At 40.0% G+C, this 20388-nt stretch overlaps 2 protein-coding genes and 1 long non-coding RNA gene across 4 annotated transcripts; 2 read left to right on the top strand and 1 right to left on the bottom strand.

Moving 5' to 3' along the window:
* Positions 1 to 1580: 1580 nt before the first annotated feature.
* Positions 1581 to 16905, bottom strand: LOC132700015 (uncharacterized protein CG7065-like). 2 transcript variants are annotated; one of them, XM_060667065.1, is made up of 11 exons: positions 16775 to 16812; positions 16275 to 16377; positions 15318 to 15635; positions 13369 to 13539; positions 13042 to 13318; positions 12474 to 12768; positions 10483 to 11459; positions 8322 to 9213; positions 6797 to 7041; positions 1946 to 2321; positions 1581 to 1894 (listed from the first exon to the last, which is right to left on the bottom strand). In XM_060667065.1, exons 2-11 carry the CDS (start codon positions 16338 to 16340, stop codon positions 1669 to 1671), a joined length of 3843 nt encoding a protein of 1280 aa, XP_060523048.1. In that variant the 5' UTR covers positions 16341 to 16377; positions 16775 to 16812; the 3' UTR covers positions 1581 to 1668. The 2 variants fall into 2 exon arrangements, with proteins under 2 accessions (XP_060523048.1, XP_060523049.1); XM_060667066.1 differs by lacking the exon at positions 16275 to 16377 and having other exon boundaries at positions 16775 to 16905.
* Positions 16906 to 17318: 413 nt separating this feature from the next.
* LOC132700108 (evolutionarily conserved signaling intermediate in Toll pathway, mitochondrial) lies at positions 17319 to 18544 on the top strand. The gene has a single exon (XM_060667228.1). It carries the CDS (start codon positions 17387 to 17389, stop codon positions 18542 to 18544), a length of 1158 nt encoding a protein of 385 aa, XP_060523211.1. The 5' UTR covers positions 17319 to 17386.
* A 228-nt stretch (positions 18545 to 18772) lies between these two features.
* Positions 18773 to 20282, top strand: LOC132699714 (uncharacterized). The gene is made up of 3 exons (XR_009618539.1): positions 18773 to 18983; positions 19080 to 19227; positions 19317 to 20282. It is a non-coding gene; the product is annotated as an uncharacterized LOC132699714 (long non-coding RNA).
* The last annotated feature ends 106 nt before the right edge of the window (positions 20283 to 20388 follow it).

Genomic DNA, 20388 nt, shown 5'->3' with positions numbered 1-20388 from the left:
CGAAAGAAAATTCAATTACGAATAAGCAAAAACAATGTTATCACACTACTTTTAAAACATTCCTGCTCCATGCGCGCGTAGCTGCTAGATTCGAATCCGTTACGATTTGTTTAAAGCTAGGCTTAAGCAATCGTAGTTTAGATGTTAGATGTTTCTGTAGCGGATTTAAAATTGGTATGTTTCTGAATACGATGCTCCACAGACCACAGAAATATGGTGACAAAAGCATATTTCTATTTCGTCTTGTTTTTGTAATTAGTAAAAAATTGATTCCCAATATTCCACCAAACAGTGCTATCGTGATGGACAACGCCAGCTTGCATTCTACACAAGCCGAAAAACTACGGAATTCAATATTAACTAAAAAAAGTAATGCAACATTTTTTGCTTGGAAATGATATGTATTTTGAAAAAGAATTAGTAGTTCTTGATACCGAAATGTTTGATAAAAAGCATAAGCGGGGATTCAAAGTTGTCGCTCTTCCACCATATCACTGCAATTTTAATCCGGTAGAGCTGATATGGGGACAGCTGAAACCCAGTTTAAGAACAAACAACACGTCGCCAAAATTTAGTTCTACGGCAATAGAATTAATTAGAAGTGAAGTAGAAAAATATCTGCTTCGAAGAAGAAAATGTTTACAGAAGTCAATAGTGATTATTTTGATGCAGAATAACATTTTTTTTGTAAATATTGTTAAATTATTATTTTATATCTTAGAGTTACTTAGCAATGTCTATTTTGTATTCTGTGCCTTTTGGTTGTGGTCTGTGTTTTTGATTGACCAGAAACAAAAGAAAAATAGAACTATGGTGGTGGTGCACATGTTTTGTAATAATGATTCAGTTAGAAGAATTTCGTTTTATCATTTTTAACAAATATTCTAACATTGTTTAATAGGTAAATTTACTCCTTTATTTATATTTATAATAAATATTTTAAAGAGTGAATTTTTCACTGCATGGACTAATAATAATGGAGGAATCTCACCGATGGAACTCTACACAAATGCACGAAGTACCAAAGTACGGGTCCGGAACAAGCAGAAACGGAAACGAGGTAGGCCTGCGGTTAGACCTTGATTAAAATTTTGCCAAAGTTAAATACCGGATTATGTCGCAAAAACGGTATATGGTTGGGAGAACTCTACTAGCTACATAGAAATCTTACCTAAAACTGATAATATATGAATTTTCCAACCCATTGCGACAAAAATTGTGAAGGATCATTTAAAATACGCGTTGAAGGACATGTCTGTCAGTTTCAACCATATCACAAACCGCATAGGTAGTCCCAAAGTATTTTTCTTTGAATATGAAATTATTTCAAAATACAATCCTTTAAGGTAATATTGGAAAGTGGCTTTCATATTTCGTCAAGATATGCGCCGATTCCATTACATTCTCAGAAAACAAGTGAGTTAAGTATCTAAAGCTCGCTATTTAGAAAGAGAAACCGCGGTTTTGTGGGGTTTAGTGGGTGAACTTTGTTGCATCAGGGTTTTGCTTTAAATTTTACGCAATAAGGACCGCCGACATAACCTCTATGTGTTCATAAAGTTTCCTGGCCCTTCCAAGAAGATAAAAAAAAAAAACGAAATCAAATAATCCTATAGAAATTTTATTAAATTCGCGGACAAACGATCAAACTTAAATTCTCTGTGAAATCTACCACCTGTTGAAGCCGGGCCTGGGAGGCACGCCCCTGGGGAACCCATATGCACCCGGTTGCCTGGGCGGTCTCGTCCCATACTGATTGCCGAAACCCTTGGGAGGATATTGCACTAGGGGCCTCGGCTCCGGACCGCCCCTGAAGCCGCGAGGGGCGGGGCCTCGCGGCGGCCCTTGCTGGAAAGTGGGCGTGGCCACTGGCTGGTTCTTCGTCGCGACCGACCTACAACAGCGAAAATCGAAAATGGCGACGACCGTGCGACGCAACGTCTACCTTCGGGCGTCTGAGGTGGGCGGCTCAAACTTCAACTGGTTCTCCTCCGCCGTCTTCCTCAGCAGCTGTGACGTCAGCGACTGCACGTTGCTGACGATGCTCGCCAAGTTCTCCATGTTGATCGAGCTCAGGGTTTTGGTTAATTCGGACGACGGCTGCTGATGGGCATTTGAGGAACCGAGGCCCAGGAGGTCGACGCCGGACGCGCTCGTTCCCGTCTTGTTCATATTACCCATCAGGTTCGAGATTAGCGCTTTCGCGTCGGTGAGGTCGACGTCCTTACGGGCGTTGTCGTAATTGATCGAGTCCTCGACCACTTTCCGTTTGTTGTCCATTTCGCGTTGCTGCACGTTCTGCGACACCGTCTTCACCACGTCTGCAACAGCGTCACTTCGCTGAATACGACGTTGCGAAATACAACTTTTTCCCTAACACGGGGAAATTACGCGCGATCCGACAACGCCGCGAGGGAGGTGTCGGAGCGTAACGACCTTAAACGCGAAATTCTGACTGACGTAATGAGTAAGCGGTACCGTGATATCAAGCTAAAAAAAAAAAGTTGGGTTTGTAGGTTTTTTTTCAAGTGACGTATATAACAAAACACTATCAATTTTATGACATATAAGCCTACATCATGTTTTTTAAATGGGACGACATGTATATTATGTACGTGTTTAACAGAATATCTTATTCCGATTAGAATGATGTAACACACTTTATATTTTAGTGCACTCGTTTTTGAAGTTTTTATATCATTTTTTTTGAAAGTATATACATTTCGTAAAACTCAAAAACTAAGTGTAGGTACAATTTCAATGGACAATGCAGTTTTGTTAGGATTTTTTAAATAGACAAAATACACGATATTGGTCTTTAAATAATCCTAGAAAAATACACGAAATAAAAACCCAGGGTACCAATCAATTAATGTATGGTGTGGTGTCTTAGATGGGCATATTTTGGGTCCGATATTTATAGATCAAAAGTTAGCTGGAGATCATTATTTGTAACTCTTAGAACATGAAATAAAACAATATATAGAAGATTTACCACTAAATATATCAGCGCTGCTTGTATGGCAGCAAGACGGTGTCCCTCCTCACAATGTTGTGCAAGTGTGAGAAATGTGTTCAGAAAAATGGTGGTCACATACAGCAATACTTAGAATAGTTAAAGAATGGTTGGGGAAGTTCAAACAGAGACATATAAATTATGGACAGATAAATGGCGAAGCCCGTGGTGTCGACAGAAACGTCACTAACGATTGCCTGGAAAAGACGTGGACAAAACTATCAGAAAAGTATCCTGCTGACGAAATTTTTAATGCTGACGTAACTGGTATTTTTTACAAAATGGCGCCAGATAAAACTCTTAAATTTCGAAGCGAAGAGTCTGTGGGTGGAAAACTTTCTAAAGAACGTATAACAGTGTTAGTAGCTGCCAATATGAGTCGGAGAGAATAAAGAAGGCTGGTCGTGATTGGAAAATCAACTAACGCACGATATTTTACGAACATCTATAAATTTATTTTAATTTTTGATTTGTTTTCCTTATTTTTTCACATTTGTTTTTTGTAATTCACGCACTTAAGATACAGTGTTAGTTTTGGTTTAGTTTGGTAAGTTTGATTGTTATTGTTTTTTTTTTAAATCTTCTGCTTATCGTAGATATAGGTAGGTACCTACTTATAAGTTTTACTTTGTTAATTAAATAATGGTATAATTGTTAGTGTGTCCTTGTAAATTGTGAAGTTAGTTCTTCATGTTAGGGCACCTTTGTAATAAATAAATAAATAAATAAATAAATAAACATCAAGCATTTGCCGGTCACTTACATGGCAAACAAGTCTGCCTGGATGACATCGCAAATTTTTGAAGAGGAGAATTAAAGGGGAGGAAAATATTACTTCTCTTGGATAACTGTCCTGCACATCCCCATATTCCAAATCTACGGAATATTGAATTGGCATTTCTTCCAGCCAAAACAACAAGTGTATTACAGCCGATGGACCAGAGCGTAATAAAAAGTCTCAAGAGTCGATACAGGAAAAACATTTTAATGGAAACATATTTTCCATTAATATGCTACATGCAGCTTGGAAAGAGGTGACAGCAGAAACAACTCAACATTCCTATGGTCATGCAGGACTTATTATCGTGACAGAATGCGAACAGGATTTGGAAGATGATCAGCCACTAAGCGAGTGGATAAAGCAGTTTACGTTTACAAGTGAGGAGTTGCAATATTTTATGGTGATAGATAAGGATTTGCCTACAACAGCAAATAGAGGGACCCATATTACAACAGACAAGAATGGGTGAGGAAGAGCTCCAAGAGGAAGAAGAAGAAGAAGAAGAAGAAGAAGTTCATCTGGGACGACCTTTCAACATATTCAGTTAAGCTGCTAAAGAAATTTTTTATATATCATGAAGAAGATTCTCCTCTCGAAGAAATGGTACGTGGTAAAGTACGAGATGCGTATTGGCATACTAAAAAAAAATTCAAAAGAAAATTATTGATCATTGGAAACATTAAATGTTGGTCTTAAGTATCTGAATAAAATGTTTCTAAGTAGATGTTAAAATATGTATATAAAATAATTCAATATTACAGAACACATATTCGTATTGTTATTTTTCAAATGCCTATAAAACTCTTATAACGAAAAAAAAAAGCAGTCTCTTCAATTTCGCTATATATGAATTTCGACTGTATATAAAAATTTCCTATTTTTGCCGATTTGTCAAAAACGAGTGGACTAACATATAAAGTACGTTACATCACTGTGATAAACACATATATAATATACAGGGTGTTCCATGTTTAAAAATTTGATGTAGGCTTATATTTCAGAAAATTAATAGTATTTTCTTTTACACGTCACTTGGAAAAAAACTTAGCTACTAACCGTACATTTTGTTTTTTTGTTAATTAATTAATTTAATTAAAAATGTTATCGAGATAAATTCAACGCACGGTCCTTAATTTTTGTTATTCGACTAAATAGTTATATGTTTGCTTTATTGCGACGTCCCTTAAGAGTAAATAGTCGAATAAAGTTCAACAAGATCGTCAATATGCTTTAGAAACTGATATATTTTCATAAAGTGGCTTTTATAGTCGCTGATGCGAAAGTGTTTCAAATGTGTTTAAACATGGTTATAAATCAAAATTTATAAAACTATGTATGCTTGAGTCGAGTTTATTTTATAGTCGCTTTAAAGTGATTTTATTGGGGGCGCAGGACGCCATAATAAAAATATCTTCTTTGGAAATATCTTCTTTGGAAGATATTTGCAACAAGATTTTCTAGTTGTTCCGCGGATTTGCCTTTAAAACAATTTGCACATTGCGACATTTTTGAGCAGCCAATAAAATAAAAAGCGCTTCAAAATAGTAATTTTATCTTATGCGAGACTATAATTATTGGAAAAAACTTACACGCAGACTAAAATAGAAAGATCAACGAATTTTAAAGATTCTTTAAATCAAATAGTTGCGACATCATCGTCCACTCCTAGGTTGGAATCTATCATCGCAGATTCAGAATATCAAAAAATGTAAATTCTCGTTTTTACCTGAAAGCCAACTGGAGTTTGGAACTTAGAACTGGCATATCGATTCAAGTGACGAAGAAGATACCACAGAGCAGTAAAAATATTAAGGCTAAACGAGATAATAGATGATCATAGTCAATAATAATTACGATTATAAACTCTACAGGAAGTGATGGATGCCACAAGCCTGAATTTCTCAAAACAGACGACTATAAAAACACAAAGGCGATCCTTTCCGTACAAAATATAAATATAAAATTATAAATATAATTTGGTATCTAGAACACTAAGAAATATTTGACAATTTGGCAACAGTGTAGCTGCTGAAATGGATGTGTCAATAGAGAAACAACTTTGTTTGAATATAGATAAATTATATATCAGAATTGTGTTAAATATAAAACTAATTCCAACACATAGTTTAATTTTATAGGGATAAAAATGATTCAACACAAATCACCATGTTTTCCATTGTCGAATCGAAATGAAGTTCATATTCGAGGCAAACCATCTTGTCGTAAATAGGAACAATCGCCGTAATGTCAACAAAGTCTATTAAAAGTTTAGATTGAAATATGGGATTTGGAGTTCAAACATTTTTTTTTTTTTAAATTTTTCTTTTTAAAATGGTCCCAAAAATCGGCCCCTTCATTTGTGACATTCAGTTAGAGACCACGCTGTATATCTATCTATTCAACAATTATCATTTTTGTCGTCGTTATTATGGTATAAAAATTAAAATAATTTTTTTCGTCATCATTATAAAATGTTTGTTGAGATTGTTTTTAAATGAAACGTTTTCAACGCTGCTATAAAATAATTTTATAAGTATTCTGTAATACCGTTTTAACGCTAATAACCTTTTGAAACGATATTCCTAAAATAATTTTATTGTCAAAGAACACGGAAACGTTATTTAGAATCTTAACTTAACTTAAGTGCCATATTAAATATTTCTGGTTAATTTTTAAAATAAACGAGCGACATTAAAAGTGCTTCAAAAAAAAAGTTCAAGAAAACAAAAGTGTTAAAATCGAATAAATGAAATGCAAAAATAAAAAAAAAATAAAAATTAAAAAAAAAACAGTAAGCAGTAGGTATGGACATTATTTTCCCCCAATAAGTCCTTTACCAGAAAAAAAAAATAAATAAATATTATTATTATCATTAAAAGTGGTTATATAGTAAGGCAAATGACAATTTTGTGCTACTTGTGTAGAAAGTGGACTGCACACTGGCGACAAAACACCACCTCCAGCACCTGGAGGGCGGAGCCTCCCCTCCTCCACCTTACCTTCGAAGGTGTAGTCCTCGTCTTCAGAGTCGACGATCTTTCTACGGTCTTCGGGGCGATGCTCGACATCGGGATTGCCGCCAGTACGTCTGGCAGAAAAGGGGCTCCGGTCACGCCCCTGGTCCTCCCGCTCCTCCTCCTCCTCCTCCTCCTCTTCGCCGTCGTCCCGTTCGAGGACGACGACGTCGTCCTCCTTTTCTCCTGGTTTTTGACCGCCCGAACCCAAGTTGACGAACTTCCTCAACCTACATCGCACAATTTTGAGGAGATTAAAGTCAAGTTGAAGACGCGAATGGGGGCGGGGCCGTTATTAGTTAGTCTTTCGGTATTAAGCAGGCAACTGTGGACCAGCAAATGATAACCTAACAGGAACCAGAAAGTAGATACTAAAGCAAGGAACTACAAGGCACCTTTGGAGGTACTAAACGTTTAGATGTAATCATCCAGCTCAAAACTAAGCTGCCGTGGCTATTTTCTCCATCAGGGGCGAAGAAAAACCTTTAAATAAGCAGTTAACCGTGTCATATTCATTGAAATGAGGAGGCTTTTACTTGATGAAAATCCAGTTATCAAAATAAATAAGAATTAAAAGTTCAGATTTTCACGAAATTATATATTTTGACATGACAATTGTTTCGACACCGCCGTGTCTTTATCCAATGTTGATAATCAACATTACCCCATTAAGCGATCCGTTAAAGAAATGAGGTCCTATAAAATTATCTGCTATAATCCCTGGCCATACATTTAAAGAAAGAGTTTTCAATGTTTTCAGAATTGAATGCAGCCTCGTCAGTGAGCAGTGCGAATTGCGGGTAATTTTGAAGTGTTCCTCAAATTTAATCGCATAAAATTACTCTCAATTGCCCAATTACATTGAACATTAAAAGGTCGAAGATCATTTTCATGCAAAACTTCACAAACTGTAAAGCGAGTAATTCTTTCCTGAGCAGCAAGTTTTCCCTTACTCGTTGACGAGTCAGCCTGCACATTTTGAAGAATTCTTCCTTCTTTTGCAGCGTTTTTTTTTTTTATATTTCGGTCTAGCTTTGTTCATATTATCGGGCTTGAATGATCCTCTTTCGCCAAATCTTCCGTGTATACTGATAAATGGATAGGAAAAATGCATACCGCGATATTCAGTATTTGAATATTCCCGATGGACCATCACAGTAGCAGTCGAATAATAAGCTCCTTTAATAGAAACTAAATTTAAACGGATCGTGAAAATGACTTTTTCAAATTTTATTAAGTCCTGTTAAGTAAAATTCCGCTTAAGGCAAACCGGCTTATTCGGTTGCGTTGAAAATAAAATTTAAAAAAAAAAAAAAAAGAATTTTGACAAGCTGTAACTCGGAGAATATTATGATTACATGACTCAGCACCATTATTTTACTTTCCTCCAAGTTTCCGAACACCCCGTATATCTCAAAAACTAAAGGGGCGATGATGATTTTGTTGACGAAAAAGTAGCGCAGCGCGGTACCCAATAAAAGTACAACCAGAGAACCCAAAAAAGGCGTACCTCTCGACGCGTTCCGGATCGTCGATTTCCAACTTCTTCAGGTAATTGATGAGGTTCATCTGTTCCTCGGTGGACAGGTCCTTGAAGTTTTGCAGGAGCGTCTGCAGGTCGGAGTCGGATAGATTCTCCATCGCGCCCCCTAGCGGCCGGCCGGGCGACTCGCTCTTCTCCGCCTCCTTGATGTCGGACGTCGCTCTGGCGGCCGCTAGGCCGTCCAAGAAACTGGCCGTCGTCACCGGGCGGCTCGAAGTACGCGACGCCTCCGCCATGCCCACCACCGCGTTGATCAGCTGCTCGAGTTCCGCCTGCGTGACGTCAGTCTTGCCTTGGGCGACTAGAGCGTTCGCCACTTGTTTAGCGATCGCCGCCTTGTCCACCTTGCCCACTCCGGGCACCACCACCGGAGTCTTCTCCTTTTGGGGCTTCAGGTGGTCCCGTTGCCTGCGCCGCTGCTCCGAGACGTGCACCAGATTCGCCGTCTTCTGGATGGCCTTTTTGAACGCCCGCTCTTGGATGGGGTCGACGAGGCCGGCGAGCAATTGCCCTTTGAGTTTCTCCTTGACCGTCTCGAACATGACGCAGTTGATCTCGTTGTCGAGCAACGTTTCGCTACTGTTCGCCTCTTTTTTCTCGAGGGCGAGGGCCTGGGCGAGCAGGTCGATGATTTTGGGACCCAGCGAGCCGAGTCGTTCCTCCAGAGCGGTCAGGAGGCGGAGGACGGAAACGAGGTTGACCTCGCCGTCGTCGTCGTCGTCGACGTCGGCTCCGTGGACCCCCGGCGCCATCATGACCGGTTTGCGGGTGATGTCGCGCATCATCATTACCCCGGGCGGCGGGCCGTAGTATTCGCCGTATTCGGGGAGGATGACGCCGTGCGGGTACATCATCCTGTCTGGGGAAACGGGATTTTTTATTCTTCTAGCGGTTTGATCGACGGAGCTGAAGTTTTGCGATTTTCGTCTGTTTTGTGTCCGAGATTTGCAGCTGTCGATTTCAAAATTGGCACAAATATAGGGTTTAGTCCCCCAACCGAACCTATTGAAATTGGGGGGCCGGGGGATCGGCAAGTATTTTTAAAAATTTAAAAATCGTTTGTCGAAAATCGTTTACCGAATCGAAAAATATGTTTCTGCAGAAGATCCGCGAGATCCAATGCTATAAATCTTTATTCTTGATAATTTTTAAAATCTACAGGGTGTGTCCGGTATTCGCAAAAAGCTTGGGGTCTCCTTAAGGCTGTGCTTCAGTAGTCTCTTGCTTAACTTATTGTACAGGGTGTTTAAGATATTCCGTGCCATAATTAGAAATGGGGCGGATGTCTTAAATTTGCAGCTATAGACTTCAAATTTATCACAGAGATAGAAGTCCACACCCACATTTAAACTGTTGAAAAGTTTTTTTTTTATTTTTGAAACTTTTTTTTCGGTTATTTTGATTTTCAGAAAAAAAATATTTTCTCAAAACCTATTAACCCGCAGTAAAATTCCTTAACCAGCATTCGTACAGCGTTGCCATTGGTACCGATAGAATCAGTGTCAGTGTGCAAAAAAAAGTTTTCATTTTTCAGTTTCATTTTCTGTTTGTCCGTTCCTCTGTTCTCTGTTCTCCACACCTTTGTAGACGGGACATTAATTGGTTATAACTTTCGAACGGTTTGCCACTACGTCTTCAAATTTGTCTCCTTTTAAGCTGCCCATGAAACACACAGGCCAGCAAAAAATGGTCGTGATAGGACCCCGGCATCCATTATTTTTTTTTAATTTTCGCCTCTTTTTTGAACATTGTTATGGAACACGATAATTTGAAGCTACCGACTTCAAATTTTTCAGGCAAATAGCGTTTGGTCCCGTAACGGAACCTACTGAAATTGGAGGGGGTTGGGGGGTCGGGAATTATTAAAAAAAAAATAACCGCGTTGGTTTTTGCGCTTGATTTGCAGCAGATTGTAGCCAAAACAGGCATTTTCATAACTTACCGGGCCGAAATCTACATTAAAACTGTAGATAACCCACTTTCCCAGTCAAAATCGGCTTTTTCGAGTCTTATTGTACCGAAATCTACCTTAGAAAAGCAATTATTTACTTAAAACCCCCTTTTCTGGGGCAAATAATTGGTTTTCGCTGTTGATTTCGAGCAAATTCACCGTAAGAAGTTCACTCACCTTTCTCCCTCTCCCACGGCAGGTCTGCGACGGTCCGCACCCTCTCCCTGCCGCGCAGGTCCCTCTCGTACGAGCTCTCGCGGTACTTCTTCTCGCGTTCCCAGCTCCTCTCCCGCGAGTACCGCCCCCTTTCGCGACCGCCGCTCCTGTAAGAGTCCCGCGACCTCTCCCTAGATCGCCTCTTCTCGGACGACGACAGCGGCGGCGACCTCGAGCGCCCCCTATGCGACGACCGTCTACTGTCCCGCGACCTCGACCTCGATCTCCGCCTCGCAGGAGGCGTGACGCTGCGCTTGGACGCTTTGACGGCCATCTTGGGAGGCGGCGATTCCCTCTCCCACGGGCTGCTCGGCCTCGCGCGTTTCTTGTCGTCATCCTTGTCGTCGATCACGATCACCTCGGGATCGTTATCGGGTCGAGCCGCCATCGGTAGGGTCGGCTTGGCGGCGCCTTTCGTCCCGCCCCCGATGCGGAAACTGACCGGAGCGACTTCGTCGGGCAAGCCGAGACGCTTCCGCAGGCCGTCTTTCCGCGCCTTCAGCTCGTCCCGGTGCATCTCGAGCATCTTCTTGCCCCAGAAGTCGATCCACTCGGGTTTGAAGTCGTGCTTGGCCGCGTCCTTGCCCTGCGCCTGCAGCTCCTTGTAGCGCCGGTTCCAGAACTTTTTCCACTCGTCGTTGTAGCGCGGGTGCTTCTCCGGGTTCCGTTCGTGGTTTTTCAGCGTCCGCTCCATGTCCGTCTCGATCGCTTTCGACAGCCGCTTCAACTCCTCGATCTTCTCTTGACGTTCCTTTTCGCGGCCGCCGCGAGGGGGCGCCGACTGTTGCTGCTGCTGCTGCTGCGGCTTGCCGCAGTCGCCCTTGCCGCCGTAATTGCCCTTCTCCCAGGGCAGTTTGCCGCGGGGCGAGGGGGACCTGCGCGGGGGCGGGGACGGTCTGCGGCGCGCGGGCGGCACCGGCGATCGCCGCCTGTAGTTCCTGAAATAACCGCTTACGTGACGAATAGGGAACTTGTTTTTTTTTAATTTTTTTAATACGTTTTTTTTTTTATGTACAGAAATAACGCGTCCCAAATATCAAGAGTTTAAACCCAATATTTAAGTTGCAATAAACGATTCGAGTTGTTAAACGACACCCAACGCGCGGGAATGATCGTAACGTCATTCCGCTGCTTTTCTCGGGTTACAGGCTAGTGTCATTATAAAAATCTTATATTTTAAGTGATTAATAATACCTAACGTTAAACCAATTTTTACGGTTATTCTCTCAAAATCATCGGATATTGTGGCAAAACTATAAGTTAATCCCTCAATTTGCATCAAAACCTTCATACCCTTCCTTTCCTTCATTTCTTTTTTAATTTCTTTAATACATTTGTCATTTGCATAATTATCACAGACGTATCCCTTTTGTAGGTTCAAGCTTTGTGGAATCTTCGTGAAAATAAATGTCACATGAGGAAAGGGTTCTAGGCAACTGTCGTCTACTGTGATGACTTGCATTGTCCATTACATTGATGTTGCATTGTATGTTAATGATCGCCCTTGGATAATCCCATTCAAAAGCAATTGGTCACTGTCTTATATCTATGAACAGACCATACCTGCTTATATATTGTTTGATAGGGGCGGAGCTAAACGAGGGGGCGTGAGTCCCATATTGGTCGCTCTTTTAGCTCCGCCTTACTCAAACAATATATAAGCTGGTAGAATGCGCGCAAGTTTTGGTCAAGCTCTGAACAAGCCAACACGATGATCCAGAAATTTTGTAAGTAGCATTATGGTTACACAGATTATACGGATATTACTTAATGATGAAATTTTCGATAATAATTATCCAAGCAATTTTGAAAAATAGTAAAAAATCCCAATTCCGTCGAACGTTAGACAAAATCGGCAGCCTTGAGACGTTTCGAAAGTTTATTTTTTATTATACGCCGGCTATTTATTAATATTTTAATGAATCGTTCGAATTGAATATTATTTGACTCACCTCTCCCTTCCGTAGGGCATCCTCCTCGAAGGTTGGCCGCCCTGCAGGTTCTTCGGCGGACCCCGGCCGTTCTTGGTCGTTTCTTCGTCGCTCGACACGCTCGAAACGCTCGACAGCGACCGCCGCCGGGCGGTTGCGGGGGGCGGTTTCGTCGCCGGCTTGTCCCCCGTCGCCGGTTTGATTTTCCTTACCGGCCTGGCGACCACGGGGGGCGAGGGATCGCGTTTCTGGGGCGGCTTCTCGATGAACGACCTGCCCGCCCAGTCCGTAGCAGCAGGTTTCGTCTCCGGTTTCTCTGCGGACCGCAACAAAATTGTGCCAAACGACGCAAAAGATAATTTAATAAATTAAACAATTCAACTGATATGATATATTTACGAACCGACTATACCGGTCGATCCGGCAACGCTGTGATCGTCAAGGACGGCAACGACTCATTGCACTCACGCGTATCAAAGACCAAGTGAAAATTATTTAAGATAGCGAATTTCAAAATTTCCATAAAGCTTCAAAATTATAACTTTGACAGTGTAATTTCCATTATATTTATGAAAAGACTATACGTTACCTTCGAGAACCTTGGTCAGTTCGTCGTGAACGACGAGTTCTATGAAAGTGGTACCGGACAGCTCGGAAAAATGCTTGCCCCGATTGATCAGCTGGATAAAGTTCATGCGTTCCTGCTCGAACTTGTCCTTCTCGATGGAAAACGGCCTCAGGCGGCCGTACTTCACCTCGATCGCTTCGGCGATTTTCTGCAACGCTATTTGCCAGTTGCGTTTGTACTGTTTAGTCATGTAAGGGGCGAGGGCGCGATAGCAAGTCGGGAAATGTTTCTGCAGGTACTGAAAAGTGAGGTTATGAGCGAAATAGGGGACGGAGACGCGGCTTATACTTGGGAAATGTGATTGTAACTCGCCAGGTGGGTGAGGACGGTACGGGGGTCGCCCCGTTTGTCGCACAACAGGCACAAGTAGAGGGGTTCCCTGCTGGGGTCGATGTCTTGCATTTCGATCAGGTATTCGAGGGCGACAAGGGGGCCCACTTTGAAACCGTCGAGGCGTTCCTTAAAAGAGACACGCGCCGTCGTAAATTGAGGCAAAAGTGTTGCATTTCCGAAAGGAAACTAAGAAATTTTTAGGTGGCTAAATATTGCCTCCTCTGTATATTTTATAGCAAAGCAGTAATAGTATATTATGCAACAACGTGTTGCATATGTTGCACGACCGTTAGTTTTTGGCTACACTTTCGCAAAACAATACGAATGACCGTCAGAATTAACAAATGTGGGAAATATCTCGGAAAACATCCGATTGCTCCCAAATCCATGCGGTAAAATCCCGGAAATATTCGAAGCGGCTCGGGTTCGTGGGAAACGAAACTGACGTGTAAAAGTGACGCTTCCCGCACGCTAGATCGGAGGGTAATTAGGTATTTTACAGACGGGAGTAGAAAAACGGCATTTGACCCACGGGTTTATTTGACACGAGCGGAGCGAGTGTTTAATTGAGTTACTGAATTAAATTTAATGGGAAAACTACAAAAATTTTATAGTTTAGATAATAAATCAAATTCGTGACAATGATATTATTTGTGATTGTTATGCGTTATTAAACACGCTTTAATTAAAGCTAAATATGTTCAAACCAGTTGAAGAGAAAATAACCGTAATGAAGTGCCATTACGCAGGAAGCAGTCTTACAGCAGTGTCCGAAATGTTTTCAGTTTATTTTCCTGCTAAAACTATTAAAAGATCAAAGGCACCGTAATAAATAACTGTAAATGTTCAGCTGGAAATATCGATAATACAGCAGAAGAGATGGACAATAGAGATTTGAACATTTTACTGCCTGTGGAAGAAAACAAAATGATGAGCTCCTGGAAGGCGATCAAGAAAGAAATGTAGCATTTTGTTTCGAAATGATGGAAAAAGCAAATAAAAGTAGGGATTTTTAAAAAAATATTTGTTTCACTGATAAAACCAAGCGATATGTTGAAAAAATAAATATCGTAGCGGGAATTTGCGGACATCATATTATTGAGACATTTTTATCAACTATAACTTCATTTGGACTTACTGCAAAATCAAATTGAACCCACACTAGAAGAAGTTGTTCTCAGGGAGTATTTGGTAAATACTTCTAACGGCCAAATTATTGGCCCAAGGTGCCGAATCCTTTGGCCACCCAGGTCACCTGACCTCGCGACGAATGGGGTCACTTAAAATGTGACAGGATTTCACAATATCAACTAAGGAATGTTAGAAATCAATTTTATCATCACTTAAGATATTGTTTAAATGTTAATGAAGGGTTGTCTCAACATTTACTTACAAAACAATGTTTATTGAACGTGTGAAACCAAATGTGCACGTCTTTATTGTAAACCAACCTTTATTAAAAGTCAATAGCACGCTTGACCTCAACTTTGGAAAATATCTTCATGGAAAATATTCGTTGATGTTTGTTGTATTCACCTTTTGCAATTTTGCCATTATACTTAATTCAATGACTTACAACTTTGCTACGAAATTAACAGTGGAGTCAATAGTTGGGCACCTAAAAATTTACATGCGATTTCCTATGGTCCGTTGGGCAATGGATCAATAAATTTCGTGACTGAAAACCACAGATCACAAAAATTAGATCGCTAACGTTCAATTTCATAACGGAACAGACTGACAATCAAACCACAGACAAACAATGCAAAGGCAATAAATCCGATTGTAATGGTCCGTTATTGAGCCAGAGTCAACAAACCACCACAGACTAACGACTGATATATATTTTTAGGTTACTTTTCTGTTGTTTTGGCGCATACTTTTACGCTAAGTTTGCAACCTACTTGAATGAGCGCCCGCCTATTGTCCACTTCGCCCTCAAAGCCGGGGGGCGCCGGTTCGCCTGGGGCGATTTCAATATGGACGCTGTCGTCAATTTTTTCCGCGACGTCTTTCTTTTGCAGGTGGCGATTGGTGATTTGCATGACGGTGGTGTGTCGTCGGCCGAGTTCATGCTGATAAACCCTGCCCATGATGGGGCACTCGCACATCTTGCAGAACCAACGTTCGACGCCGTTGACGTAGCTGAGCTCGAAGATGCTATCATACTGGCCATTTTTCAGTATCGCCTTTTGGTTCAGCAAACGTTCCTGTTCCGTTTCCTGAAACATTCGAAAGCGTCTTGAACGGCCGACGCCATTTCTGTGGTTTTGAGTTCCCTTTGTTTGAATAAAAAACTAAGGATATTACCTAAATATGAAATACCTGCACTTCGTGGTAAGTAAATAATAAGCACTTAAAAAAGCATGAGTAAATTGTAACCGACAAACAAAATATCAGTTAAGACAGCAAAAAGGCAATTTTACAAACCGACAAACCTAACCCCAAAATATTTCAGGGAAGCGGAGGAATAGAAGGGATGAAACAAACTAAATTTTTAACAACTGTTAAAAATTATAATAGGACGTGCTAAAAAAACATTGCGTCGAGTTGTACTGAAAGCAATACAACCCAAATCCACATCGCGGTCTGAAAGAAAGGAAACTGCCGGCTCTCCCCTACCCGAAAAGATTGCGTTTGAGGTGAAAACCGAACTGGACCTGTGCCCCTCATATAATCGTGTCATAATACTTTGGTGACACTGATCTCTTTAAACTCACTACTTTATGTCACACGATATCTACACTTTGGGTGAAATGTTAGAACCCGATACTTCATAATCAAATACTTACCTTGATCCTGGAAATCTTAACGCACCATTATGATGAACGGTACAACGCGAACGTTCATACGTAAATTACCTGCTTTTTCAACGATCCGTAATCGAAAGGGTTATCGTCTTCGGTCCCGGGGGCAGCTGGTTCCATTTTAAGCAATCGCAATGGAAAGCTTCCCCTTCAAACACTGAAAAGGATTTTTAATCAGATACTTTATTTTCGATCCTCGGCGATGTTTGAATGCTGAAATACCTGGTAACTTACCGTAAAAGTACCGATTAAGGTGACTTTGTATACGGAATATTTTTAAATTTGCCGCCACAGTCACATACTTTTCACAACATGGCCGACATACATAAAAAATCGATGCTAAATATATGGATGGTTTGTGATTTTTGTATTTCTTACGGGAAACGGGTCGGTTTTCAGTACGAGGAAACGGAATACTAATTAAAAAAAGGTAATGGGAAAAACACGAAATAAATACGGTACACCGTTACACAGTTGTCAAGAAGAATCTTTTCAATAGTATACGAACATAATTCAAAGAATTATAAAAGAAAACATAATCTGCCGCCCTTTACCTTTATTCAGACTTGTTTTATAAAAACGCCAATTGCATCGAATTATCACACAAACAATAATATTCACTTAATTTTAAACCTCTGGCTGCATTTCACTTGTGTTTGACGTAACCAAAGAACAAATACACTACGCACCCCAATAAATGGTTATAGAATAATCACAGAATACTTCTTATCACTTATCCCGTTGTGCATCACAGACTCATGTTAGAATTTGTTAATCTGGACATTTCCATTTCGTTCAAAGATTAATTATTACGAGCAAACTTTTATTGACTCAATTCCATATCATAATAGCTAACTATTCATCTAATTAAATACTTCACAACCAAAATCATACACAAGAGAATCGAAATTGCAAAAAAAACGACTCACGTCCGTTTCTGACTTTATACGCCATTCTTATTGTTATTTGTAAATAATGTTAATGGTTATATTAATTAACGCATTAATAACACTTGCGGTAACCGCGACTGCTTGAACGGAAAAAGATATAGGCCATATTTAATTATCCCGCAATTTGTGGTTATGTTATGAAGTTTAACCCCATTTTATAAGCTTATAAAATGTAAAAAGTTATGAATTAATTTAACAGTTTCCGATACTATTAAAATGATTTTAAGGAAGCTTTTGAGATGTGTCGTAATTTTAAGTAAATGTAGAACCCAAAGCGCCAATGTATTTTCCGGAGCTGCTCAATACGTCCACACGTCCGTCGGATATTTAGAAAAGGCCGACGACAAGAGTTTAGTTGTACAAGACATGTTTGAAAGCGTTCGAGAAAAAAACAAGAACACTTATTTGGATATGATAAGGATCTACGTTAACCGCGAGCATGTATACCGCAGGGGACACGTCGAATTCATTTACGCCGCGTTGAAAAACATGGAAGAATTTGGGGTGCATAAAGATTTAGAAGTGTATAAGTCATTGATAGACGTATTGCCGAAAGGCAAATTGGTAGCAAAAAATATTATCCAAGCCGAATTTATGCATTATCCGAAACAGCAACAGTGTGTAATTGATGTTTTGTCTCAAATGGAAGAGAACGGGGTTATTCCCGATAGCGACATGGAAACTCAGTTAATTAGTATATTCGGTCAATACGGGTACCCGCTGCGCAGATATTGGAGAATGATGTACTGGATGCCAAAGTTTAAAAACCTCTCGCCATTTCCATTGCCAGAACCTTTACCGAAAGACACATTCGAGTTAGCGCGGTTGGCTATTGAACGGATCAGCGGTGTCGACATCACCAATAGGGTGAATGTTTATCAATCGGCCGACATAAAAGACTCGATAGATGACACTTGGATAATAAGCGCCCAAAGCAAAACTCAGAAGCGATTGCTCGGGGAGAACAAACCTGAGGACCCGGTGTTTGTGGAGGGTGCGTTCACCGTGTGGATCAAGGGCAACCCGATCAACTATTTTATTTTACGTGGCAACGCTAGGCCCGTATCGGACGATTTGGTCGATACCGATGACGTGAGCAAAATAAGTACCTCCGTGTTTAATTTTAGCCCTCCCATTCAACAGACATACTTGAAAGTGGTGCCTAGTGTTCACGAACAAGAGGACGGTGTTGTGTACGCGTTGTGCGCGACCGGTACTTCCAGTAAAGATTCACTTCTGTCTTGGATTAGACATTTGGAGAGGGACGGAAACCCAGTTCTGATAAATTTGTCGGTAGTTTTTACGTTGAAATCTGGCACTAGCGAAATCGCGAATGTCGAGGATGGAACCAAGGAGAAAGTTGCAGATAAATAAATAATCATAATAAAATCTTTTTTTTTTTTCATTGGTTCCTATAATCCAACCACGCACCTCAGTTAACAATGGTTGGTTGGTGTTTCTAATGAGAGCATCCTCAGTTGAAGCGTTTGCCATGATAATATATGATGTAAATGTAACATTTGAAATGTATATTTTAAAGTTTTTTTTTCACTTCACTTCGAGAGCTAAGTCCACCGGTTGGATAGACATTTGGCTCCTCTATAGTCTGTGATCAGGCGTTAATTCTGTCTCGTAACCACAGCATTATATTTGAAGAACCACACTGATTGCGGCAAAATCAGATAGTCAAATGTTAGTAGTTAATTCCTTTTTGTCTGATGATTAATTGGCATTTGGACATATTTTCAGAAATGCCGCATGAAAATTTATTGACGATATTTTATCGGCCAAATTGGTTGTTGAATGCCGGCAGGTGATTTTTTAAAGGTTCTAAATCTCACGTTGAATGGATTTTCTCCATTTTTTTTAATAGCTGCTTCAATTTTATCAGCATAAGCATTTTTTATAGATTCCTCGCCAAGTAAGCCCTCATATCAAAAATTGTGGTTATGTCGTTCAATTGGAGTTTAATGTTGCAATGCAATGCAACGGGAAACTGATGCAGCTGGTGCTTACTGCAAGACGAACGCCCCTACAATTTCATTTATACTCAAACGGTAACTATTTAGAGGACTTTAAGGTGGAAAGGTTGAGGTTAAGTAATGCGAAGCACACAGATGGGTACGTAAAAGTTTTTTATTTACAGATCAACCTTAAAGGCTAACACATATATCACAAAACAAAACTATATATAAATCGCCGCACGCGGAACTAAAACGTAAACTTCGAAGCAAAAACACATCGAAATTAACCTATAACAATGGCACTAAACGGAAAAAAGATTCGATGCGACGCGTGCAGCCCGACGAGCCCCGAAAATAAAACGCGGAAACGTACAGGGTGTTTCACATAAGCCGACCCATATATTCTGTAATAGTTGTCGAGAAAATTTAAATAAAAGTCCTTTGTGTTTATGAAAATTTTTAGATTATCCAATTTTGGGAGATCCAATTTTCTTGGTATCCACATCAATCATGGAATTTTATGTTGAATACGGAACACAAACGTAACTTACATTAGACGGATCTATTTGATTTCTGCTCAGCTTAGCAAATATTTAAGGTTATGTAGATTGTTATTGAAAATATTTGCAAAATCCAGACCTATAATATCAAAAAAAAAACATAAAAAGCAATTCATCCAATGATGTCCAAGAAAAGGGGTCACGGTATTGCTTTGCGTGTAACAAATCAGAACAATTAGATATACGAAGCTGTGTGTCTTGTGGCACTTGGTTGTCTTCACAAAACACGACAAGGACGACCATATCTGCTTATTTTTTCTCGCAAAGAGTTTAATTTGCGTTATTTTGTTGTTTTATTTATTTCGAAAACGTATGTTTTATGCAACCTTGGCATTTTAAGATTTATAACTGTTTATATAAAAAATAACTAAATGTACACTACCCATTTTAGCCTTGTTTTAGGTGGGCCTAATTTTTTTGTGGGCTTTATTAACCGAATGTTGGGATAAGAAAGCCCAATGACAGTTTTTTGTGTAAAATGTTTCATATGCCTTTGAGACTGAACGTGTATGGTCTGCTCATAGATATGAGAAATTGACCAAATGCTTTTGAACGGATTATGCAAAGGTGGTCGTTAACATACAATACAACAAGATTATTATTATTAATTAATAATTATTAAAAAGGTAATTACCTTAATTAATAATAATAATCTTGTTGCATTGTATGTTAATGACCACCCTTGGATAATCCG

Source organism: Cylas formicarius, unplaced genomic scaffold, assembly GCF_029955315.1.
Source record: "Cylas formicarius isolate icCylForm1 unplaced genomic scaffold, icCylForm1.1 PGA_scaffold_3__17_contigs__length_32017465, whole genome shotgun sequence".
In the NCBI taxonomy this organism is placed as follows: Eukaryota; Metazoa; Arthropoda; class Insecta; order Coleoptera; family Brentidae; genus Cylas; species Cylas formicarius.
The sequence above is the reverse complement of the archived record's forward strand: the minus strand, read 5'-3'. Positions and strand labels throughout refer to the sequence as shown.